The following is a 26,493-nucleotide window of genomic DNA, read 5'->3' as shown; positions in this document are numbered from 1 at the left end:
GTAGCTATGATATTTTATTAAAAATCCTTTACTAGGATTTTTCCTCTCCTGAGAAGCTGAGGAGCCTCAGGAGAGGCTGCTGTGGAATGCAACAGGTGCATCTTCCCTTGGTTCATGTGGATTGTTTTTGATTGATGACCAACCACAGCCACCTGTGCCGAGGCTGTGAGCAGTCACAGGATTTTGAAATACATTCTATTCTATTACTGTTTTTGCAGCCTTCTGATTTTATTTTTTTCTCTGTTATTTTAGTATAGTTTTTATGTAGCATTTCAGTATAATATATAAGATAATAAATCAACCTTCTGAAATGAAGTCAAGCCTTGTTTCTCCGCACATGGGGCATTCACCTCAACAATATACAGTTAGCCTGATGGGAAGTTCAAGTCTGTCCATTGCTTATCTGTTGTGAAATACATTAAAACTGAAGTGAAAACTGGTCCCAGCTAATGAACAAGAGATGTTTGTATATTAAAAAATCATATTTCAAGAACTGTTGAACTGTAAATAAAAAATTGATTATGTGGTTTTGGTTAAATTTCTCTTTGTGGCTCTGTGTTGCTCTCTTTTCCTGGTAATACAAAAGTGGCTGTGAACATTATGGTCTGCAAGAGATGTTAGGAGCATTTATGGGCAGATTCAGATATCTGAGTACAAGATGGAGACTGTCATACGTGGAATGAAATCTGACAAACTAAGATACTGATGGCTTCAAATACATTATATTGACAGTTAATTGCAGATTACACTTCTTATCAAATAGAAGGGTCAGAAGAGGCCACAAAGATGCTGAGAAGGCTGGAGCACCTCAGCAGCAAAGATAGGCTGAAAGAGTTGGGGTGAAAAAGAGAAGGCTTCAGGAACTCCTCACTGAGGTCTTTCAGTAACTAAATGGGGCTGAAAAAAGAGAGGGAGGGACATTTTATGTGGGCAGGTAATGACAAGGCAAGAGGCAATGGTTTTAAACTGAAAGAGGGAAGGTTTAAGTTAGATGGTAGCACTTAATAAAAGTGGGTGGACTAGATGATTTTTATGGTCTCCCCCAACCCAAACCCTTCTATAATTCTGTGATTCTATTATATACTCTAGTATTAAAGAATTCAGCACTACCAGGTTTCCAAGCTTTTCCTATCTCATGAAAAGTTCACATTCAGCAATTTTTGCTGAAAATTACAATTATTAACTAACATAAAGTTATTTTTGTGTATTTTGGCTGAAATATATATAAGAGAAGCCCTCAATCTTCTGATATTACCATCCTGTATTTTACTTTCCAGAGATGCAATTATTGAAAGTAGCAATGAAGGCAAAGTAAAATTTTGAATACAAAATATGACTTTTGTATAACATTGATAATAGCCAGCAAAGACCAGAGACATTATATCTGACAAATATATTAGCCATACCTTGACAAGGCAGTCTTCCTGTTCTCCTTACAGCTTTGGATTCCCAGTCTTTGTAAAAGGCAAAATTAGAGTAGTAGATCCACAACTGCATTCCAGAAAAAAGGATGCAGAATGCAATGCAGAGGAAATTACTAAGTGTTTGAAAGAAAGAGAAGTGATAGGAGATTTGAGGACATTTTGTCTGATGACATGTTTGAAGTCACCTGCACAAGCCATCACACTACTACCTATCACTACAAATAGCAAAGATATGGGAAAATCTGCCCTGCAAAATTCAAATAGCACTATTGTTTTTTTACAAAATTACCATGATTTCTTAAGTCCACATGTATTTGGATGGACTTCTTGTTCTTGGCTCATCTGAGAATTTGCACTGGACAGGCTTCGTATCACGTTGTCTAATTAAAGGCAGTAACAGCAACACGCACTTTTGTGTCTCCTCATCCCATTTCAAAAGCATTGGCTAAACCTGTGGAACTTGAAAGGTGAGTAAGTCCTGGTCCCATCAAGAAACAGCCATCATAATGCCACAATAGCTCTTCAGTCAGTGGTGATTTGCATGGATGCTCATTTTTAAGGGCTCATGCAGAACTACAGCAGAGATGAGTCCCAGGTTGGCATTTACTTTGGTAAGTTCTCATCTCTACCTGACCTCTAGTTTAATTTTTAATGTGTGCCTCTTGGCAGGAAGACATTCATAATATTATTCATGCATGCCTTGTATTATTTACTAGTTATTATTTATATATTAGGCACATAACAGTCTTAATGGCTGTATTTAAGGAGGTGTAGTACCTGCCACAGAGCCCAAAGTCTGCATCCCACAGCCTCTTCTCCATCAGCATTTTATCCACCCCACTAAACTGCAAGCTGAAATCTTCTGACCTTTTTCTTGTCAGGGAAAATAAAAAACAAACACAAAAAAACCAAACCAAAAAAAAAAAAAAAAACCACCAAAAAACCACAATACCAAAAAAACCCCACCTAAGTAGGGTTTTTTTTTTTGCTGATCCTGCATCATAATCCTTGCCAGATTTCCTGTAAGAGCTCAAAAAAAGGAAATAAAATATGACTGCGAAGTGAAAAAAAAATTGTAATGATTTAAGAATCATGGTAGTAAAGTTGCTGAACATTCTCTTCAGCTGACAGGCATTCAGGAAGAGAGAGAGACCAGAAAACAAAATGCAAAAGTGATCCCATGACTGCATGAAGTAATAATTAACAATAAATGCTCTTTAATTTTATTCCCCTTTTTGCAAAGGCTTGTTGCTTGTAAATGTTGTTAACTTTTGTTAATTCCTTAGCACAGCTGTCTGCCTACGTAAGTTACAAAGTACAAAACTAAAGGACAGTAAGGAATTTCAGTTGTCCTGAAGCCAAGGTAGGACTTCAGTCTCCACTGTTCAGGCAAATCATTATGCAGTCAGCAGCTCAGGCACTGTTTGAGATGTACAGTATGGATGGATCATGTGTGATCCACATCATGTGGATCACGGCCTTAAGAACTGAAGTGACACAACAGACAGAAGCTGGGTGGTTCTCCAGTAGCATGTGTGCTTTGGTAGCTGCCCCACCTGCGAGTGCACAAAGTGAGCACTCACATAACAATCAGCGCAGTCTGGTCAATGTGACACAGAGCACACGTTGTCTCGCACAGATAGAAGATGCACTTGATGGGTGGAAGGCTGTGCCAGAAATAAAAAAGTTCTTGATGGGAAAACAAGAAAAAAGTTCTTGAAAGGAAAATATTCTTCTAGAAAACAGGAAGAATTCTAGGTTGCCCAGCTTTCCAACTTTTTGTTGCTCTTAACCTTATCTTAATTGTGTGTGGAATGACTCCCTGATTGTCTCCAGGTTCTGGAGTAAAGTTTATAGTGAATATTTTATGCCCCTATCAGCCAAACATAATTTTGCACAGCAATAGTATGATTCATAGGTTTACATTTTTGTAGGAAGATTACCTGACCTGAAAGACGAGTAATATAAAATTATCTGTTAATGATTCTGCATGTATAATACATGGAAGTACAGTTGTGGGCTAGGTCAAAATTCTTCCTTACAATTTAGCTTCAACCCCTTCCAGACTCTGTAGATTTTCATGGATCATGAAAGAGCTGGAAAAAAGCCACCACATTTCAAGCCCTGATGCACTGTAACCACTGTTGCTTACCAAAAAAACCCACAAAACAAAAATACTTTTGCAAATGAGGTTAAAGATTTGGCTGTGAAACATTTGGATCATGTCTGAAGAGGTACTAACTAAACATATGAAATCTGTAATAATAATGTCTGTGTATGTTATTTCTACTCATGATGCACAATGCATACCCATGCAAAAATTGCCCAGCTCTATGTATTTTAATAATAAATACAGGCAACTTTTTAACAGAGGTTTTCTTTAAGAGGTTTTCCAGACAAGTACGGATGTTGACAAAGTTTGCTGAATTTATATGATCTTCCAACACAACCCATTTTATATTTATATGTATGATTCTCTATTATGGGATTGAAAGAAAAAAAAAATAGCTAAGTACTTTACACCTAATTTCTTTAGGCATGCTTCTCGTGATCCTGCAGAATCTACAGTTCATGAAACTGAGGGACAGTAAGTTGCTGGACTTGCTTCTTCCTCCAGATATTTAAAATTATACCAAAGAAAATATTTAGATAAGAACTAGAACTCAGCTACCATCACTTGCAGCGTTCAACTGATCTCCCTGGTTTCACCAGTCAGCTGCTCTTTCTGGGGTCACACTTGTAAACTGCAGATAAGACGTGGCATAGAGCTTGGACGTCAGCAGATAATACTAAATAGATATAAATGCACATCCTGTCCTAGCTGGACATTTCCTCTGAAAATAGATAATGAAGGAACAGGCTGACATGTTTGTGTCACAGGACTAAGGTTTAAATGTTTTTGACATCAATCCACAATTCTACACATAACAGCTTTCAAGCATTGCATTTTGTAGTTACACTGTCATTTTGACTTCCATTAACTCCTTATATCTTCCCTTCACTCTGGAAATAATAAAGAAATAAGGAGAATTAACAGAACAGCTCTCTGTCAGAAGCACAATCCATGTTTATTTTCCTTTAAAACTGTTTAAACAGACACTGATATTATTGCCCTCGGCATACCTATCAAAGGGGCCCCACAGAAATGTTTTCCTCTTGCATAACAGCACACATCTGGCTTGCTCTAGGCATGGCAGCAAAGCCTTCTCATGCACAGAACAAGTCACTGTGCAAGGGAGACGTACTGACTCGTCTGATACCGAGATTTCTTGCAAGTGATTGATAACATTACAGGAATGAGCAGTTGATTTCATAAGAATTTTTCTAATAGAAGAGACCAGTACAGGCCACATTGCAGCTACCTGTACTCTGCCTGGTGAATAACTTGGTTTTGATGTGGGAGATCTGGGTGTGCCACGAGTGCACTAAGGAGCTTTCAAAACCATTTTGGGAGCCAGTCAGAACTGACTGACTGCTGAACTGACTACATCAGCAAGCTGGATGTAGGTCAGAGGCTGCCAGGTGGATGGCCTTGCACTAGATGAGCTAATGGTCCCTTTTGGCCTTCATTTATTATCTAAATCACCTGCCTTTGGACAACAGTTATCTACTCAATGCTGCACATATGCAAGCCTCCTGAATACTTGATTTCACATCTCCAGTTTATTAATTCCTGCATTTCCTCCAACACAGAAGTGTTTCCTTTGTTAAAGAAGGAAATGTGTGATTCACAATTTTCTACTATTAGTTTAGTACTCAGTTTGGGCTGTTTGGTACATCACAGCTTCCCCTGGGAGAGGCTCACAATGCTCAGCCTGGACAGATGCTCTCAGCCCTGTTCAATGCTGCTGTCAGAGGCTGCAGCTAGAAGAGAACATCTACACTTCAGTAATTTTCCCAAACTCAGCTGAAGGTTATGTCCATAAGATCTACCATGTTATTTTAATTAATACAGGATTCTCTAGTGTCATTGAGGTGATTCTGGAAAAGGAAAAAACAAAGGTAATTTTTAGGCACATAAATGACTAATACAGGTTGAACTAGAGATATTGATAAAGATCCTTTAGATGTTTGCTTAACATATTCTTCCTTATGTAAATAAAATGCACTGTAAACCAGGTAGTTTCCAGACTTACTAAAACTAAATTGCATTGTTTTGTAACATAGGTCTTGGAAATCTTGGAGGTAGTGCTGGGAAACGACACACCCATCTCTGAAAGAGGAAAAGGAGAACATAAGAGCTATGGCTTAGTCAGTGTAATTTTATACTTGAAAAGTGATTAGGACCAAGTATGAACTGTTAATTTAAAACCTTCAGCCTAACCTCACAGTAAAACTAGATGGGGGAAGCCATAGGAAAAAAAGAAATACAGCAGAAAATACCATGAGAAAAAAAGTAAATGGTCAGAACAAACCATACATTAATCAAAAACAAGCAAGCTGCCAACAATGGACAGGTAGAAGGTGCTGGAATAGAAAATTTTAATTCTTGTTTTGTACTCTGCTGCAGTGATAGCTTTAGCAATATTTCTATTTGGATTATGAACTATTGGAGAGATAGTTCTTCCACTAAAAATTAAATCTCTGCTAGTTTAAAACAATGCTTCATACATTTTTCAATGCAGGAGGCATCAACATTGCTTCATGTACTTTTGTGTACCAGAAAACAAGAATGGGTGTGGCAGGCAACTCCTAGGTTGCAAGTAACTGTCTGAGCAGACCTACTGACAAGATCAATAGTACTGTTATGTTAACAAGGCCATTAAGCAATAAGCATCATGGGAAAGGGATGAGTTCATAAACAAGTCAATTTTCAGGAATTAACACGGGCAAACTAATTAGAGCCATTGCATGAGGCTGCTCTTGTCAGCTTCAGCGTAGAGGCTGTCAAAGGGATGATCGTGCTGTCTGTTCTGACAAGTTAAATTATTATCCTGCTTTATTTGGATGAGTACATTTTCATCTGGGGCAGGACATGAAACGTGTATGACTGGGGCTCCCCTGAAGGCTCCATAGAAAAGAAACCCAAGTTTCACATTGTCAGCGCCCAGGTAGCTGCAAGGGGCTGCCTGGGCCGTTCCTTCCTCAGCTGTGGGGACCCGGAGCTGGAGGGCACAGCTGGGCATCACAGAGACCTGCTGGGCAGTATTGCACTTTTGACTTTTCAGCTTTTGACACCTCTTCATGACACCCATTTTGGGCACAGCTCAGTCTGATTTATAAAATAACACGGTGTTATGGAACTGCATGGAAGAGTGGCTGTGTAACAGAGTCGAGGGGACATGGGATGAAGGGAATCCTGTGGATACGAGTCCTGCCTGTGAGGGTGTGTGTGGCCCTAACACCTGTCTTCCAAAATGTTCTGGCATGCCAGACTAAGGAATGCACTGCAATGTAGCTGCAAAGTGCATCTGGAAGGGGAGACACAGGCATTCCTCATCAAGAAGAACAGAGTTGAACAACAGAGATGATCAAGGGACTGGAGTATCTCTATTATGAGGACAGACTGAGGAAGCTGGGCCTGTTTAGCCTCGAGAAGAGACAACTGAGGAGGAACTTCATCAGTGTCTGTCAGGGTCTGCAGGGAGGGGTCGGAGCAGGGACCGGGCTCTGCTCGGTGCTGCTGAGCAATAGGACAAGAGGCAATGGGCAGTGAGAGGTGCACAGGAAATTCCACCGGAACACGGGGAAGAACTCTACGGCACAGGTGACCAAGTACCGAAACAGATTGCCCAGAGATTCTGTGGAGTCTAATTTCACAGATACTGAAGAACTGTCTGGAGACAATCCTGTGCCAGGTGCTGTGGATGATCCTGCTTGAGTAGGGAGGCTAGAACAGACGACCCGCTGTGGTCCTCTGCAGCCTGACCCATATTATCACTCTGAACCCGTCGCACTGCACAAATGGACTACAGTTCCCGGCATGCCCCGAGCCACCGGGCCCCGCCCCCGGCGCGCGCGCGCCCTGTCGCGTGGAAGGTGAGCGCGGGGCAGGCCGGGAATGCGAGTCGGGATTGGCCGGCGCGCGCCCCGCTTTCCAGCGTGCCGGGCAGCAGGAAGCGGCGGCGGTGGAGCGGGAAGCGGCGCGGAGAGGAGCTGCTCCCGGTGAGTCCCCGGCGGAACCGCCTCCCCACCCCTCGGAGCGCCGCGTCGTCGGGCCGCGACCCGGCCGGGAATTGAAAAGGGATCGATTTAATGCGCGCTTTGATGACGTAATAACGACTAACGAGGCGGCGGCGCTGCCGCGCGCCAGGCTCCAGCCGGCAGCGACCAGGTCCCCTCTCGGGGGGCCCCGCGGGACCCCCGTGCCTGCCGGCGCCGCCCGCATCGCGCCCGGATCCCCCGTGCGCGGCGAGCCCTGGGCGCGGGCCAGGCCTTCCGCCTTCGCCCGCGCCGGGCACTCGGCGGCCGCTCATTGGCTTCTCCGGCCGGGGCGAACGCTGCCCGCGCCTCGCGATTGGCGGGGGTCGCGCTGAATGACACTGCCGGCCGCCAATGAGGCCGCGGGTGGCCGCGGGGTGCGCGGGCCGCAGCCCGCGGGAGGCGCGCGCGGGTGGCGGGAGCCCCGGGTGAGGCGGCCGGGGGTGGGGGCGCCGCCTGGCGGCCGTTGTGCCCGCGATCCCGCCGGGAGCGGCACCGATCCCGCGTCCGCTCTGCGGGGCCGACGGGCGGGATCGGGATCGGGATCGTGCCTGAGCGTTGGTTTTGAGGAGAACGTGCGGCAGTGTGCATGAGGAATTCCTGCTTCTGCACTGCCTAGGCCGCGGCTCCCCCTTTCCCAAGATGGCGGTGCTGTGGGCATGCCGCATCGGTCCTGCGGGTCACCCCGCCTGCCCCAGCGCCGCCCCGCCTGCGCCGCGGCGTCCATGTGCGGGAAGCTAACGTCTGGTGCCTGGAATCCGAGGAGCTCCTGGTGTCGCCCAGGAGAGTAGTAATAATAACACGTTTCATTGAGGCGGATTTACAAAAGCAACTCGGCGAATCATATGCACATCACATGAAATGCGTGCAGGGTTACAGGCTCATGAGGCTAAGGCAGGATTTCGATGAGTTTTTCAAGGAAATTGCACAGACAGTTGAAGCGGTCCACTCTCTGTCTCTCATCCGTGAGCCCTCTCATAAGTGTGAATTTGGATCGTTTCTGTCCGTATTCCTCGGCGCTTTGTTTTCCCAACTGTACTTTTCACTCCTTCCTCCAAAGCAGTCACGCTCTTACTGAACATGTGCTGTTTTGTCAGGCCTTTTTGTGCAGTATGACCGAGGTTTTTAAAGTGGAATGCTCAATGAACGCTGCAACAGCATTTAGATACATAGTAAACTCACATTTTTACTAGTTCTGTGTAAATTAATGAACTGCCTAACATAAACTGTATGTTTCTTGCTATGTTTTGTAACAGTTGTAAGAAAGAAACTTTTTAAAGTATCTTGTGTTTGCTAGGCTAAGGTTGCTCTATTATTTTGAGGTCTGGGGTATTTCTTTTGAGATTCCCCTACAGTCAGTTTGGAAGTAAAGCAAAAACCATGGGAGATGAAAATCATGAGACTTGGAGATCAAATTTTTGTTTTTAGGAATTAGGCTTTTAATTGCAAGTCATCTGCCCTTTTATAATGTGTCAAAAATGGGCAAGAAGAATTAAACTGTGAAGTAGGTAGCTGACACCTTCCTACATGAGACTTTATGTGAAACACCAGATGGTAAAAGAAAAGGAGGAATTTCTGGTTGTCTGTTTTAGACCCATTACAGATGAGGTGAAGAGAATGCAGCAGCAGCATCCGCTCCCTTCCACCTCATCTTCCCCTGCATGCTAGGCTCCTCTGTTCACTTGAAGACCCTGACAGTTGTTTCTGGTGTGAAATACAGAGTATGTAGAATTTTCTTAAGGAAGGATTTGCTTTGATGTTTGATCTTTGTGAACTGTCAAGCCTCTTCAACAAGAAAGGAGATTTAATCCATGACACAGAGACCAGCTGACAAGCTCTAAGTTATGTCCAGGTGTTAGAAAAACAAATTACTTGTGGATAGAATTGCCTTCTTAAGCTTATGAAGACATACTTCAGTGATCTCTGACCTAAGGGCAGGCTAACAAAGCCTGAGAAAATGGGTGTGCCACTGATAGTGGACACAGAGGATCTAGAATTTAGAGCCCATAGGGACATGTAGCAGAAACCCCAAAATAAGGAAAAAACTAATAAAGCAAACTTTGCAATTGTCTTGGAATTGGCTCCAACCGGGTAACAGGTAATTCTGGCTGGGGAAGATTGCAACAACCAGCCCAAGAAACCTGCTGATCCAAAAAAAGAGAGAGGCTGAGCATGTGGACTAATTAGCACTGGAAGCAAGAAAATCATTAACCAGTAGAAGAGAGAATACTAATTAATTAGAGAATTATGTTACTTGTAACCAATGAACACTAATCCTTTTGCTCGCTAAAATGTATCATTAGCAAAAAGTTCTTATAGTTGGGTACTTGATTTGTGGAATTCCACCGGGCACCCAGGCTTCCGCAACTTTGAAATAAATAATCTGTGCCACCTCGCGTGTGTAGTTACTGGCTCCTTGCACACTAGGTAACGAATCCGACTTTTGTGGGCAGCATTTCTGTGGCTGGCAATGTAGCAGTAGCAGGTAGGGCTAGATTTCCCTGAGTAGTTGCTTTGCTCTACTTATTTCATTCTCTTGGCAAAACAACTTCTTCATGAGTGACTTTTTTTCTGAGAGACAAGAAGGAATGTGTTTTGTGGTGTAAACAGGAACTCCATAATTCTTTTTTTCTGCAGCATTCTAAGTGTAAGCCACTTTAGTGTGGGAGTTAAAAATGGGTGTTGCTTCATGGATCTGAAGTAATTTTGCCTGGAGGTAATTTGTGAAGTGCTTTCGTTGAAGCATTTGGATGCTCTGCTGAGGTTCTTCTGCATATGCAGCAGACTACTGTCTGCATCTCATCCACAGGCACCCAGTTCTGCTAAACCTCTGCAACTCCCACCCCCAGCTGTGTTCATTGTGTTAGTGAGGGAGGAAGGGCTATCTCACTGCAAGCATTTTACATCAAAAGGCTGGCAAAGAATATTTCACTTTATAGAGGAAGAAGTGTAAATAGATGGATGAGTAAGCTTGAGAGTAGATGAAATCCCTGGCAATTGTAATGCACTCAGAAATTGAAAATTGCTGCTGTATTACTTCCATATTTAAAGGAAGTAAACAACTTGTGTTCATGAGCTACAAAGTGTGACATAAATGTAAAGGTTTTAAGAACTGTCTGTTAACGAAGGGGATTGGTGGGATTGCAAGAACTGTATGAAGATTCTGAGATTATGCTGCAGTGGTGTTGAATGAGTAGCTATGGAGATGTTGCATCCCTGTAGTATTTGCTTTCAGGGTGGTGAGTCCCTGCTGAATCTGTAGGATAAAGAAATATCCACTTTGGCTGTTACTTCATGTGTCCAAATAAGACAAAATTCCACATCATTACTGTGCTATTCCACAGCAGTAGTGTGCTACTTCCTACCTGTCAGCCAACATTGGGTAAAAATCCTGCAAGCAAGACAGTTTTTCCATTGGTTTTATAGTCCTGGCAAGTTAGTTCACATTTGTATAATAACCTGACTCTGCATAGTGTTTACTAACTGGCACAGTATTCTTACTTTCATACCACATTTGCTTTGCAGACCTGGCCTTCTGCCATGGAAGCTGAGGAAACAATGGAATGTATCCAGGAATTCCCTGAACACTATAAAGTTATTTTGGATAGACTGAATGAACAACGTGAGCAGGACCAGTTTACAGATATCACTCTGATCGTCGATGGTATGTATAGGCCTGAGAACTAGCTGGTAGTCAGAGAATTCTGAAAGCTGTGCTGGGATGCTGTTGGATTTTTCATGGTCAGGTGTCAGACAGGGCTGTGAACCAATTCTTGTTTCTGTACCTGTGTGCAAGTTACTTGCCAAGTTTCATTGTAGTGGTTAGTAATTTTGCTTCTGCTTTCCCAACAAGAAACTAAAAAGTTTTCAGGTAGAAGCCCTCTTCGAAACTGCTGTGGTACATTTAATGTGCGAAGGATTCCCAAAACATTGTCAAAATATTTTTCTCTTGACTTAAACAGTTGGACTGCATGCAGAGAACTTTTACAAATACTGTGTTTAAATAAAAAATACCCCACACCTTGAAATAATACTTACTTCTCACAGCAGCTTCTCTGGTATCTGTCTACTATTTTAATTTATACTTCAAAAAGGGTAGAAGCACATACTTTTTGTATGTGCATAAGAACATATGGGCATAAGAACTGTTTTAAAAGGATGATGAAGATACAAGTGCTTATTTCCTTAGAAAAGGTGGTATGTGGTAGATCATTTAAGTCTGCTTCATATTCTAAACATATTTTAGAATGGATGAACACTACAGGGAATATAGGTAGTGTCCACTAAGACAGATTTAGCTAAAGGAGTCGCACCCGATCTTTAAAAGGATAGCAGCAACTCACTTGAAGAAAAAGGATCCTACAGAGTCCAGATTAGAAGGAGGTAAGCAAATTAAGAAAAAAAATATTCTTCAGGGACAGCCACACTGATAGCACTTGCCCTGAATGTTTGCTCCTGCTCTGTCATTACCAAATCCATGTGTTGAACTCAGAGTTGGTTTTGTGTGCAGCTGTGTAGTTCTAATCTGTGTTGCTTCCTTTATCCCTGTACCACTGAACCGTATGAATATGCATGCCTCCACTGGATAGAATAAATACAGACTCTGGAAGATAGAAAGAATAGAGCAGAACCCCTTTTGTTCTGTAGTGTTAATGCTGGCGGTGGTGGTAACATATATATCAGTCTGTAGGAGCAACAAAAACATGAGACATACAGAGCTGAGCCCAAAACATACCAAGAAAAGTTTGCATAGAAATTGCAAATAATTCATTTCTTAAATATCTGAAAAGAGTGAGTGAGTGAGTGAGTGAGAGTTCTCCAGTTGGTTGAGTTACAGAGCTTTAGCAAGCTCAGCAATGTCAGCAAGATTCTGTGTGAGAAGGGACAAGCCAGCTGCAGTACTGTCCTGTGTTACGGAGAATCACTCAGTAGATGCTGCTGGAATAGATGTTTACTCTGGGCGGTCTTTTTTTCTGCATCTGCACTATGTAGGGAGGAAGGTGTTAACCTTAAACCAAACTTTTTGTCTCCCTTTGCAGGTCACCATTTTAAAGCTCATAAGGCAGTTCTTGCTGCTTGTAGCCAGTTCTTCCACAAATTCTTCCAAGATTTCACTCAGGAGCCTTTGGTGGAGATTGAAGGTAATCTGACTTGTGCGAATAAAAGCATTCATAGTTGTGTGCTCAAGCTGGAAATTATTGTAGTGTCCTGAGTAGAGGCTAGTGCATAGAATCATAGAATGTTTAGGGTTGGAGAATAGAATGTTGAGATCATCTAGGCCAACCTCCTCTTCCATGGGAAGGGATGCCTCGCACTAGACCAGGTTGGTCAAGGCCATATCTGGTCTTGCTTTGGACACTTCAACATGCTTGGTTATTGCAGTTAACTTTCTAGATTTTAGTTATTGAGTTTTCTGAGACAGCTACCGTCACTGGAAAGAAAACCTCCCTGAAGAAAAATTAAAATGATAACAGTATTAAATATATTGGAAGGGAAAATGTGAGATTATGTGGTGCTTTCTCATTATTTTTCCCCATTCTTTCCCCTAATACATGTCTAGTGAAGGTCAGGCAGACCCTGTATTGTTAGGACTAGCAGTACTACACAAAAGCTTTCCCAGAGAAAAGCCATTCTGGTCAGCTGAAAAAGGCTGTCAGTGATGGCCAATGGCAAATGCCTTGGCTGGGATGCAAGAGCAAGGCAAACAGGGAGTAATACTTACGTGATAAGCAGGGAGGAAATTAAATGCCTGGAGCAGCATTTCAGCCTCCAGGAATAGGTTTTTTGTGTTTAAATCTATATATTATTGAAACAGCTTTCTGTCCATCTTATAATTTCTGTTATCTTTGTCATGGCAAAACTCCACAGTTGTTCCAGACTGTGTTTCTCTAGTAGGTTTTTTTATTCCAACATGAGTGAGGTTGGAACTAGGTGATTATAAAGGGCTCTTCCAACCCAAACCATTCAGTGGAGCCATTTAAGGGTGTGACATTTATGAAACTGGTGGCTACAGTACTGTGATCAAAATGGTGTACAGACAAGTGTGCAAGATTCATTGGGAAGATGAGGCTGCAGAACTGTCAAAGTTGACTTGTTTTTCTTGCCTGTACACAGGTGTAAGTAACATGGCGTTTCGTCACCTAATTGAGTTCACCTATACAGCAAAGCTAATGGTACAAGGTGAGGAAGAAGCAAATGATGTTTGGAAAGCTGCAGAGTATCTACAGATGCTGGAAGCAATCAAAGCACTTGAAGTCAGGTAACCACATAAGCCTCTTTTTCTTTCCAACACTGGAAGAGAGAGTCTCAGTAAGCCTTCTGCAAGAGCTGGCTGCCAGTATCTTGCAGTGCTGTCTCTTATACTGGGACCTCTTTAAGTTGTGTAGAACCATATATTCTTCTACTGTAATATACATTTCAGAATTACACAGGGTAAAACAAGAACATCACATTCATTGGGCTAGAGCTCAATGACAAGTGACATGGCTTCTAATGTTGCTGATGTTGTGGGGCTGTGATTCTGTGATAACTCATAGTTGGTCTCTGTGCTGTCTGATGGCCCACACCTGATTGACAGCTGGCCGTGCAGTGACAATGTGTCTCTGGTAACCAGATAACATTAACGAGTTTGTGCTTGTTTTGATTTCGTGGTGCTTGTTTTGTTTTATGGTGTTTTGACTTCGTGTAGCTTTCTGCTATTTCTGAGGGAATAAACTGTGATCTTAAAATCTCTTGCTGCAAAATTAACCTCTCAAACTTCTTGAATGAATGTAACTGTTAAAGTCAGTTTTATCTGGGTTCAATACTCAATCAAATGTTGCTGCAGCACCTGTTATCCAGTATCAGGAACTGTAATCCACTGCCAAAGTCTAGTTTGAAAAAGTGAGTGCCAGTCCCATCATGCTGTTTTTCATCCTCTTTCTTCCATTTCACTTCCATAAAGTACTCTCATGTTCTCATTCCTTCTGCATGCTATGCTAGTTGCTTTTGGTAACGTGATCCAGGAGCTCCTTGCAATGTGCCTGTAATCTGGTAGACATTAGAAATCCAGGCTATATGAAACTAAGTTTAGCTACTCTGTTTTCCTGTGTGTGAACAGACTAAGGTGCCATTTATAAGCTGCGGCCTGCATGACATCATTAGTTACACATCTGACAATATGACTTGGAGATACTGGGCAAAGTCTTGTCTCTTGTTACTGGAAAGCCTGGAAGTGATAGGGAGTGCATTACATGAAAGGATTCATCATGGTGCAGAGGAAGGTTAAAAGCACAGCTTACTCCAGTCAGTCTAGTTGATGGGAAGATAGCCACTTATTTCTGAAACTGATGATCAGTAGTAAAACCTCCAGCACAACAGTGCTCTGGATGAGTTCAAAGCATTGACCCACTCAGCTTTGTCTGTGTTTGAGATGCTGTGCCATCCCTGACATTTTGGAGGAAGGGGATTGTGTGTGCGTTATGCAGAGAGAATAGCAGAGAACTGAGAGTTGTGTTTAAGCCAAAAAAATTAAACTAGAATACTCCTTTCACATCTTGGTGGTTTTTTTTATGTCAGCTGTTAGCAGTGTGGCTGAGTTATGAGATATGTTAACCCTTGTGTGTATAATCATCGTGGGAAGTCACAGCTAAAATGTTTTCTGACAAGCTCTGAGTACTGCTTGCAGTTGTACACAGTCCAGAGCCTAAGAGGTGAATGGCATAGGAGGGACTTAAACCTTACTTCTGAGTAGGCAGGCCAAAGAATTAATTATTTTAGAGGAGTTTTCTTTCCAAGTACAGAATTTCACAAATTTTTCGATAAGTCATTAGATTAACTGCCGTTTCTTCTTACTAGATGCTTTGTATCATTGAAGCAGAGCTGTCTACTTTAAATACTTTAAAATATTTTATCGGCTTTAACAATATTATTTTACTGCACTAAGGAGGTAAATTAAGGACAAATTAGCTCCTGATGTTCACATAGGTTGTATGTCTGATGTGCACACAGATAATGTGGTCATCATTCAACTTCAAGAAACAGCTAGGGGAGTGTTGCATGCAGAACCTAGATTACTAGACAGGCATTATTATGTGATTGTTAATTGATCTTAACCATGTTTATGCAAATGCTTTTCAGGAACAAAGAAAATTCATCGCCCTTAGAATCAAATGAAGCACAAGGTAAAAATAAACCAAAAAAGAGGAAGATTGCTGAAACCTCTAATGTTATCACAGAAACACTGCCATCTGCAGAATCAGAGCCTGTCGAAATTGAGGTTGAGATTGCTGAAGGGACGATGAAAGTGGAGGATGACAGCATTGAAACCCTTGAAGAAGTAGCTTCTGCAGAGCAATCCATAAAGTACATACAGACAACAGGTACATCAGATGAATCTGCTTTGGCTCTTTTGGCAGATATCACCAGCAAGTATCGTCAGGGAGAGAGAAAATGCCAGATGCAAGAAGAAGGTGATAGTTCAACTGACCCCTCGTGCAAACAGGTAGAAGGTATTGAAATTGTGGAACTTCAGCTGTCACACATGAACAATTTATTCCACTGTGAGAAATGTAACCGTTCATTTAAATTGTTTTACCATTTTAAGGAACACATGAAAACACACTCTACTGAGAATTACAAATGTGACATATGCAATAAAAGATACCTACGAGAGAGTGCTTTGAAACAGCACCTCACCTGTTACCACCTTGATGAAGGTGGTGCCAGCAAGAAGCAAAGACCTGGCAAGAAAATACATGTATGCCAGTACTGTGACAAGCAGTTTGACCATTTTGGGCATTTTAAAGAGCACCTTCGGAAGCACACAGGTAAGAACATTGCTACAGTCCTGTGCTTGTGGCCTTCATTCTAGTATTTTGGGCTTTTGCATGTTTTGGGGAAATAGATAAAATGCTGAAGAAAATAAATGAGTCCCGAGTGCTAGAAATACTTGGCTTCTAGTTATAACTAAAATGGTGGTATGTATTTTTGTTTGTTCATGTTTTTTTTGTTTTCCATTGATGTTGGAAACTTTTGGGGGATTGAGTCAATTAAAAATAGGCACCTAAAACCAGAAAGTAGTCAGGGATCTTCTCTGTCAAGTGTATTAAATCTTAAGAGTTTTTTTTCAAAATACTCCCTTAAGTCATGTTCCTTTCTTCAGAAATACCAAACTGAGGAACCACTTTTATTTTCAAAATTTTCTAGTAAATATTTCTGTTGAAATACTATTTGAATCACAATCTTCTTTGTGGAATACAGTCTAGAGAGTTTCTTTATCTAACAGAACATCTGAGCAAATGCCTATTAGACATAAAATACCCTCAAAGAATTATGTCTTGTACCATCATGTTTGAAAAGTTTTATGTATGCTCTGGTTTCAATTCATCTATGATTTGAATTTTCTTGGTTAATTAAGGAAATCTACTAAAACTGGCAAAACATTCCTATTCATTATAGTACACTTTTTTTTTTTTACTGTGAAATCTGCCTCTTTGAAGTCTGGGTAGCAAAAATCTTTTGAGTACAAAGTGATTTGTGGTCCTCCCTCCTTCTTTTTAGTATAGGAGATTACTTCTACATCTCACTGAAAGGTCAGCTGACTGAACAGACACTGAAAATGACACAGATAACTGAATGTAAAATATATGTCGTCTTGACCTTCAGATGCTTTCGTTTAATGTGCCAGTCATGAGTCCTAAGTAAAAGTTTAATGGAGGGTAGCAGCTCTATTTCTTTTGCAGTTTGTTATTGTTAAAGCCTTTTAATTTCATTTTAAGAATGTCTTAATTTAATTAGAATGTATCTGTGTATGGGACTGCTGAGTATTGATATATGGCAGTGTCTGGTCTGTTCCCAATAGTCTCTTAAAAGTTCTTTTTATCAACAAGCTTTGGGAAACCCTTATCCCCTGTAAAGCAGGGAGTGTTTCTCCATTACAAGCAATTCAAACAGGTGCTAGTTAGCAAAAATCTATTCATAAAAAAAAATTGTGGCAGATAACCACAGTAATCCAAACTATGTAATATGTTGGTTGCTCTTGCAAAGAAAGTATTTTCAATTTAAAGCAAGTTAGCACATCACAAGAGGTACAGGATAGTTACTAAATATATACTGATGTAATAAGTATAACATACGGAATCTAATTACTTGCAGTTTAGCATTTTCAAAAACCTTAAGGTTAAATCAGAACGGACATCAGCATTTAACTGTGGTCTCCTGAGGAGAATAAAAAAGCTCCCATTCCGTTATAGGCTTTCTAAATTCTGAGTTCTGTGCAGCACTGGTTGAATGCTAAAATGAACTTGAAAGGTCTGTGAGAAAATGTCCTAAAATATTTTACCCTGTTGTTGTTCAATCACTACACCAGCAATCACATTAAAGTAGCAGTGGGGCAGTAATAGGATGATAAAATGTCTTGGGTTGGAAGGGACCTTACACATCCTTTAGTTCCACCCTCTGGGGCCATGGGCAGGGTACCTTCCACTAGACCAGGTTGCTGCGAGCCACATCCAGCCTGGCTCTGAACATTTCTTACAGAGGGCATAACCACAGCTTCTCTGGGAAACTTGTTCCACTGCATCACCACCCTCTGAGAAAGTAATTTCTTCCTAATATCTAACCTAAACCTACTCAGTTTCAGCTTAAGGCCATTCCACCTTTGTCATTATCACTACATTCTCTTATAAGTCCCTTCCAGCCTTCCTGTAGACTGCCTTTAGGCACTGGAAGGTGCTCTTAGACCTCCTTGAAGCCTTTTCTTCTTCAGGCTGAACAACCCCTTTCAGCCTGTCTTCACAGCATAGCTACCAGGAGGATCTGCTCCATAATTTTTAGGGCATGGAGGCGAGACTGACTGGCCTGCAGTTGCCCAGCTCTTCCTTATGTCCCTGTTTTGAAAGGGTTGTGCTTCTGCTTTTTCAGTGATCTTGAACTTCATCAGACTGCCACACCTCAAATTTTATGGATAGCTGCTTAACAACTTCCTTCACCAGCTCTCTCAAGATCTCACGAGGACCTCCCTTTTATGTTTTGAGTTTGTCCAGAACCTCTTTGGTCATCCATGCGTGCTCTGTAGAATCATAGAATTACAGAATGGTTTACAGAATTGGTAGGAACCTTGAAGATCATCTAGTTCCAAACCCACTAGTTGCTTGGGCAAAGTCCCATGATTTTTGACCTGCAACACTGAAGGCAGTTTAGCATCCTCTGCCTTTCCTGTAGGACACTCTCCAAATATGTAGCGTTTTGTAACCATTGAGGGGAATGTTCCCACCACTTAACATCTTTTTGTAGCTTTCAGGTGTATAAATGATGCTTCAGCTACTTGTGAATTTCTTTTGAAATGCTAATTAGGAACTTGTAAATGTTTCTGAAGATTGTTTTTCCACTGCATGTCCAATAACTATTGCATGCCTGAAAATGCAGGCTTTTAAAGTAGCCAGGAGTGACCCTCATGGTATGCACTGAAATGGCTCAGCCTCTTTTGGAGTTCATTATCCATTTGTTTCAGTAGTGGTGTTGGTAGCAGTACCTATACAGATTTTTACAGTCTTTCAGAGGAAACACACTCTTCAAGGTTTTTTTGTAATTTAATTTGCTTGATTGTCATTGTGTTTGTTCATGGTGCAACACCCTTTGTCTATTACCACTTGATGATGGCACAGCACCTTGGATGATAAAAAGACCTACTTTCAGCTTCCCCTGCTGTTGTCCTTAGCTGGCTTCTGTGTTTGATACCATGGTTGAAATGAAGTGGCCAAACTGAGAGGAATTTTTATCTTGCTTGTGCCCATTTATGTCCCTCTGTGCTTTCTCTTCCATGTATTTTGGAGGAAAGTTGGATGCAGGGTTTTTTTGTTTTAGTATTGATGCACTGTTATTTCACAATAATTCTGTGCCAGCTTCGTTTTCTGGGGCTCAGTTTCAAGCATAAGCTGTTATTACTGAAAATAAAAGGTTGTACTATTTAAATTTTTCCTTCTTTAATATGTCATTTTGTATATTGACTTATGTTGATTCTTTAACTATTATCAGATGAAGTGTGTGAAATAGCTCCTATTTCTCTAAAATATTTTGCCAGAATAATAATATAATTTCCACAACTACCTTAAAAGCTACTGGTAATTGTTACATTGGTTTTCTTCTAAATGAGACTTACGACTCTACATCAGCTTTTTGCCCTTTTATATTCAATTTTCATTTCTTTTTCTGCAGAATAATCCCATTGGCCACATCTTTACAGTGTATTTATCAACCTAGACAGGAGAGAAAGAGAGAGAGAAGAGAGACCTGAAAGAAGACTGGGTAGCTTTATACACTTACAAGTCCTTGTATCTGTCTCAACAGGTGAAAAACCCTTTGAATGTCCAAACTGCCATGAACGTTTTGCTCGGAATAGCACACTGAAATGTCACCTGACAGCCTGTCAGTCTGGAGCTGGCGCTAAAAAGGGAAGAAAGAAGCTGTATGAATGTCAGGTGGGTAATGGAAATAGGTTCAGTACCTCCCTCCTTCGGGGAGCATGGGAGGACTGAACAGGAGAGGCAATGGGAGTGGCTTATGTCTCTGAGAGCTACTTCAGTAAAATAATACAGAATCACAGAAAATGCTGAGTTGGAAGGGACCACAAGGATTGAGTCCAACTGCCAGCCTTGCACAGGACACCCCGAGTCTCACCCTGTGCCTGAGAGCATTGTCCAAATGCTTCTTGAGCTGTCAGGCTGGTGCTGTGACCACTGCCCTCGGAGCTGTTCCAGTGCCCAGCCACCCTCTGGGGGAAGAACCTTTTTTGATATCCAGCCTAACCTTCCCATGGCACAACTTCAGGCCATTCCCTCAGGTCTTGTCACTGGTCACCACTGAGAAGAGATCAGTGTCTGCCCCTCCTCTTCTAACCAGGAAGTTGTAGACAATAGTGAGGTCTTTAGATCACATTCAGCCACAATATGCAGATAAATTCTCACATCTAAGAATCTCCATTTAAAATTTGGGATTACTGATGTGGAGCCTCATAATACTTACAATCATAGAGATTCTTCTGGGTAGGCTGCTTCCTTTACAAGATTCTTGAAACAGTGACCTCGGTCTTTCTCACTTCTGAGCATGCTTCACTAAAAGTGAAGCCCAAAGTCCAAAATACAAATTATTTCATTTATTGTTCTATTATTCTCTGTTGTGATACCAATCACACTGATTTTGTTTGGAAAGTAATTCAAATTTATTATGGCAGTGTATTTTTTTAGCAAAATAAATGCTGTAGAGATTGCTAGGATACTTGGTCACTAGATGTAACTGACATTTGAAAAGCTGTTGAGATAAATCTTACTTCACTTTTGAAGAGCTGATTCAAGTCATAACTCATTTTGTAAACTTCCTCGTCCTCTCACAGATGTTGTGAATGTGGCTTTGTGTCCCTTCAGCTTGCAGAAACTGCAGCAATTCTTGGATAAATTTTTAGTTTTTCTCTTTAGAACTAAATTTGAACAACTTTGTTCACTGAACAAAGATGAGAAAAAGTTGTGCTTTCTTGATGAGTCCTTTTGTGTTCTTCAGGTATATGCCTTGAATACTGAATTAGATTCTGTGTGGCAAGAACAGTAATTATGTGCCTAGGCATTGCTGATAGTCATTATCTTAATGTATGACCAAGTAATTTTGAGTGCTTATTTATAACATTAGTATTTTAAAAACTGTATGTGCAATGTCTTTCTGAAATGTGAGCCTGGGAGGGGGAAATGTGTGGCAATAGTATTACAACCCATTTTAGCAGACTTCAGAAAAATGGAGATGTTTGTCTTGACTACACAGACTTGCTCGAGTTAATCCTGTCAGATACTCCCTCCATCACATTTCTCTGCAGTTACTGAAAATCATGAAGAGATGGAATGTCCTGTTTCTAAACTGTTTGTCAGCAGTGAACGAGTGTTGATATGTATGTTCTTGTTGCTTTCTACAGCTAAACGTATTTCCATGGACAATTTCCTGAGCCTCTGGGTTTTTTTACTCCAAGCCTGACTCTACCCCACTCTTCTGTCTCCTCTACCCTGCATCTCATTTATTTCTGCATTCTCTCTGTGTTGTTTTCCAGCTATTTACCTTCAGTGCCCGCTGAAGGGAAGGGAGCTCATGTGCTCTGTAAAAACAATATGTTTGATGTTAAGGCAGTACTTTTGGCTGGAAGAGAATCAGAAGGATGGAGTTTTAAAAGTTTTACCTGCTGAAATCACTCACGTGGGCTCTTTTTAAAACACAAAATGGGAGAGTTCAGCCTCACAATGTCATGAGCAAGTGAAAGCTGATAAGGAAAAGTTGTTCAGTAGTACTGCATCTAGAATGTCAGTAAAACAACAATTTGTATTAGACTTTCAGTGGGCCCTATTAATGCATAAATATTTTTCCACCCAAAACTCTAGTGCCAGACATGTATTGCTTGGGTGTATGATACTTACATGAATATCAGATGAGAAAACTTTCAAATGTTCTACTGACTTATGAATTTTGTAGGTATCTTATGCATGCACAACTCAAAATATCTCACAATTCTTAAAAAATAAATGTCAAGTTTTCTGTTTATTTGGAGCTTTCTTCTCAGCTTTTACCTCTAAAATGTAAGTTTTTTGAATCCAAGTAGCAAGAAACTATAGAATGTGAAGCCATGATCTCAGATAGGCACTGTGTTTTGTCACATTTCTGTTGGCACTGCTTAACATGCTGTATCTTTTGTTCCAGGTTTGTAACAGCGTGTTTAACAGCTGGGATCAGTTCAAAGACCACTTGGTAATACACACTGGTGACAAACCCAACCACTGTACCTTATGTGATCTGTGGTTTATGCAAGGCAGTGAGCTGAGAAGGCATCTCAAAGAAATGCACAATATTTCAGAACTATTAGTGACAGAAGAGGTTCTTCCAGTGGAAGGTATGGAAGCTGAACCAGTAACATCAATGACAATAATAGAACAAGTTGAGCAAGTGCATGTCCTACCAGTAATTCAGGTACAAGTGGATCCTGCACAGGTAACTGTGGAACAGATGCACCAGGATCTCATCCAGGACAATCAAGCGAAAGGCACACAGATGGAGGAACTACAGGAACAGGTGCAGATTAGTTACTTGGAAGTTGAACACATTCAGACTGAACAAGGTGCTGAAGTTCATGTGGAGCAGTTACATGTTGAGCATGTAAATCAAATACAGATGGAAGAAGTACAGGCAGAACTTATAGATGGAACAGACCTTGAACAAGTAGAATATCGAAGTGTTGATCAAGGAGAAGCAGAAGAAAAGGATCATAATCAAGCAGATGATACAGACAAGGAACATCATGAACCAGCTGAAGACTTAAAAACACAACAACTAATGGATACACAAAATGCAAAAGTGGATGAGTAGGACACATAATGACACTGCAGTTTTAAGAATGAAATACCAAATTATTTTTGTTAACTTTTACATTGGTTTTTGAACCGTCACTGGTCACCTTTCCAATATGCTGTCCATAGGGAACTGGACAAGTGGACCAAAACTAGCTTTCTTCATGTACAATTAAACTTCTCTCATATGTGAAAAATACTTCCCCATTCATGTAGTGCCATGAAACAGAAACTACCACAGTCACGGACAGTTTTGTGAGATTTTTAGCAATGAGTATCTTGTATCATTGTATCATTACACCATTCCTGGGCATCTGTAAAAGTAATTTCACCTCTTTTCCTCTTGCCAGTAGCAGCAAAGTCTTGTACAAATTTGCAGGATGTCTGTAGCAGGAGAGTCAGTAAAATCTGAGGGGTTCTGCTGTAAGTGGCAGTTACATACCTGTGAATTTTTGGATCTTAACTTTCAGGCTGGGCTAAAAGCACTGTTGCTGGAGGTCTCTGAGCACAAAAGTCCCGTGCCTTTTCAACACTGAGTGGTTAAATTATCACAAGGTTTCTAGAGTTTTTGAGAACTTAGTTCTGTGAAAGGCAGTGTAGGTAATGTTATAGTGCTTTATATTTTTGCTTGAAATTGCCGGTTACTGATTTTCTTTTTGCATTAAATTTAGAGGCGGGGGGGGCTGAGGGAGGGAACAGACTTCACTTGGAGGCAGCAGGACACGCTAAATGGGACACTTAAAAATAGGAAGAGCTTGGTAAAGTCTGTGATAAACATGATTTGGAAGAAAGCTATGAGCAGGCTCTTTTATAAATAATCACTTTTGAAAATGAATTTGTTTAAACATAAACATAGAGACTTGTCTATATGGTATCAGGTTCTTGGGTTTTTTTTTAAATGAAATTCTGACACTTGACTAAAAGATATGCTAAACATAAAAGTAAAAGCCATAGGTATGAGTGCTAAACTGTGGATTGAAAAGTAGAAGTGTAAATAGTTTAATCAATATTAGAAAATAAAACAATACCAACCATCAAATGTTGCATTATTTGTTTCATCAATATATGAGGAACAACTGAATGACTGGCAATTAAGTGCCAAGTTCCAGTGTTAAAGATCAATCTCATTTATAATAGGATTAATAGCTTTTTACTGTAAAGTTGGATTCATTTAGAAAATGCTTGTCTGTCTATGGTCAAGGATGTTAAGAATGTCTTAATTACTGCTGGAGGTTAGAGGTGCTCCAAACTCCTAAAGAAACTATTTTCAAAGCCTTAAATGAAGGGAAGAATTTGCAAGGACAGTCCGTACTGCTCTTAGTAATACTATAGATCTTAGTTAAAATCAGGCTTTTCTATTCCATCTTCAAATGCCAAACTGTTTCCTGGGATTTGTGCTTTTATTTAGTTTCATTATTGTGTTTCATCATAGCCTTTGAGAAACTGTTGCAAAAGAAACATGGATCGATCGCAATTAAAATTTCAAACAATCTGATTAATGTAACTTGCATTTTTTTTTAATTACGTTTTGTGTTTCCTCGGATGCAAGTAACCTGTGACGAGATTCTGTGCAGGGGAAATGATGTGGCCCAACACTGATCGTGAGAGTAAATTTTAGCTATTATACCTGGCTTCTGATAACATGGAGGGGACTGGCCTGTTTGGTTAGCTGCCAAGCTCCAAACCTTTTAGGTATGAATGCATATAGACAAAATCTGTCTCAGTGGAATTAAAGGAACAATCTGACTGTGCATCTGACCAACAAAACTAACTTTTGTGTAGTTTTTCAGTCGAGTGTAAATTGAACAATTCCATGCTATTGCCAGCAAGGCCATGGTTGGTAAGCACAGTTGTGCTGTTTCTTGGTTCTGTTTGCTGTGCCCTTTCCAACAGCGGTTCACGGGGATTTATTTGCAGGACAGGAGCGGTGCTCGGCGGTGGTGCCCAGCTGTCCCGAGTGCCAGTGAGGCCGGGAGGGAGCACGGTGTCCCCTCCTCACCCCGAGGGACACGGAGGAAAGCTGTCCTCTACAAGTAACGTTCCCCCGTCCCCTGGAACTTCCTTCCCAAACGACTGAAGCCCAGATTTTGCCAGCGCCGTCCTTCGTGCCCGTTCCCACACCAGCGGACCTGTGGGAGCAGGGAAGGTTGCGCGGCATAGGGGGCTCCCGGCCGGGAGGCGGGGAAATGGCGCGGCCGCCCAGAGCAGCAAATGGCGGCGCCGGGCGGGGCCCATGGCCGCGGCAGGAGCCCGGGAAGGGCCGGGCCGGCCCTCCCCAGGCGGCGGGAGGCAGCCGGCTCTTCCCGCAGGAAGCTCGGCCAAGGGCTGGGAGCGGCGGGCCGACGGTCGAGCCTCCCCGCCAGCTTCCGCCGCAGTGCCGCCGCAGGTGTTTCGGTAGTCTCAGTAATAGCGCGTCGCTGCTGTTTTACCCTGTGTGTTGGTTTGCCTAGAGACGAAGTACAGTGGCGAAGTGGAGTCATGGAGACACTCCACACCCACCTGGACGCCTTGCTTTGTCACCTGCTCCAGGTGATCGTGCCTTGGCAGGGGCTTGGGCTGGATTATCTTCAGAGGCCTCTCCAACTCTAGCGAACCTGCGCTTTTTCCCAGAGATTACTGGTGCAGCGTCCTTCATTTTCCTAATGCCGAGCCTCTTCAAACCCCTCGGCAGCACCTCGGTGTGAGCCCCCCGGGTTCCAGTGTTTATTAAATGCAGATTGTTTAAGGCATATGCGTGTTTTTATCCAAGATACTCTCACACTTGGGGCTAACTGGAGCCTGAGGAGAAAACGTTTTGATTCAAAGACATTTCATCCCATGTTTGACCTACAGAATACACGACAAATTCCGTGGGAGGAGCAGGGACATGCTGCAGTGTTTTCTGGGTTGGGTTGTTAATTTGGACAGTGCAGTCGGTGTTCCTACAACTTCACAGCAGGAGGGACAATCCCCGTCAGACCAAACCTGTCATTTCAGGACCTGCTCCTTTGAGGATGCAGTCTGGCATCTCAGTTCATCTACAAGTAGATTTGTTGACATCATGGATGCACAGGTGTTCCAACCTGTTCAGGTGATCCCAATTCAGAAAAACGAAAAACTGGTGCTTGTTATCAGAAAGAGTATTTGCTCATGTGTACCTAAAAAACCCCCATTTGCATTTAAGAAATCTATCAAAAAGGGGCCCAAATTACTTTTTTTTTTTTCTTGCACTAAGTAATTTCTTTTAAAGTATTTTGTCAGATCTGCAGCAGTTCCAGGGCTTGAGCAATCTCATGAATGGAAATGACCAAATAATTTGGTTGAGATTATTTATTTTTCCTGAATATGTTAATTTTATCGTCCACTGTCTTTCATTCATTGGTGGTTGTTTTCTAAATAGTGCCTTAACCAACAAATGGAGGTGAGGACTTTAGACTAGATAGGCAGTCTGTTTGGGAGTCAGGAAATAAAATACCTGAACATGCCAGTTCTCCTACTCTTACAGTTGCTTGTTTGGCATCTTTTCAGAATGTTGTTTTAAAACTGCAGCTCTGGAGTGAGTGTTCACAAAAATGCCCATTTGTGGAGTCCTTAGA

At 41.6% G+C, this 26,493-nt stretch overlaps 1 protein-coding gene across 3 annotated transcripts; it reads left to right on the top strand.

Annotated features, from left to right (window-relative positions):
- Positions 1–7,426: 7,426 nt before the first annotated feature.
- On the top strand, positions 7,427–23,953 carry ZNF131 (zinc finger protein 131). 3 transcript variants are annotated; one of them, XM_041424632.1, is made up of 8 exons: positions 7,427–7,529; positions 11,091–11,229; positions 12,605–12,706; positions 13,680–13,824; positions 15,684–16,047; positions 16,150–16,372; positions 19,893–20,023; positions 22,275–23,953. In XM_041424632.1, the coding sequence occupies exons 2-8, from the start codon at positions 11,106–11,108 to the stop codon at positions 22,935–22,937; spliced, it is 1,752 nt and encodes a 583-aa protein (XP_041280566.1). In that variant the 5' UTR covers positions 7,427–7,529; positions 11,091–11,105; the 3' UTR covers positions 22,938–23,953. The 3 variants fall into 3 exon arrangements, with proteins under 3 accessions (XP_041280566.1, XP_041280565.1, XP_041280567.1); XM_041424631.1 differs by having other exon boundaries at positions 15,684–16,372; XM_041424633.1 differs by lacking the exons at positions 7,427–7,529; positions 11,091–11,229; positions 12,605–12,706; positions 13,680–13,824 and having other exon boundaries at positions 15,925–16,054.
- Positions 23,954–26,493: the final 2,540 nt, after the last annotated feature.

Source organism: Onychostruthus taczanowskii, unplaced genomic scaffold, assembly GCF_017590055.1.
Source record: "Onychostruthus taczanowskii isolate IOZ18803 unplaced genomic scaffold, ASM1759005v1 scaffold83, whole genome shotgun sequence".
In the NCBI taxonomy this organism is placed as follows: domain Eukaryota; kingdom Metazoa; phylum Chordata; class Aves; order Passeriformes; family Passeridae; genus Onychostruthus; species Onychostruthus taczanowskii.
Note: the sequence above shows the minus strand (reverse complement) of the source record. Positions and strands in the feature narration are given on the sequence as shown.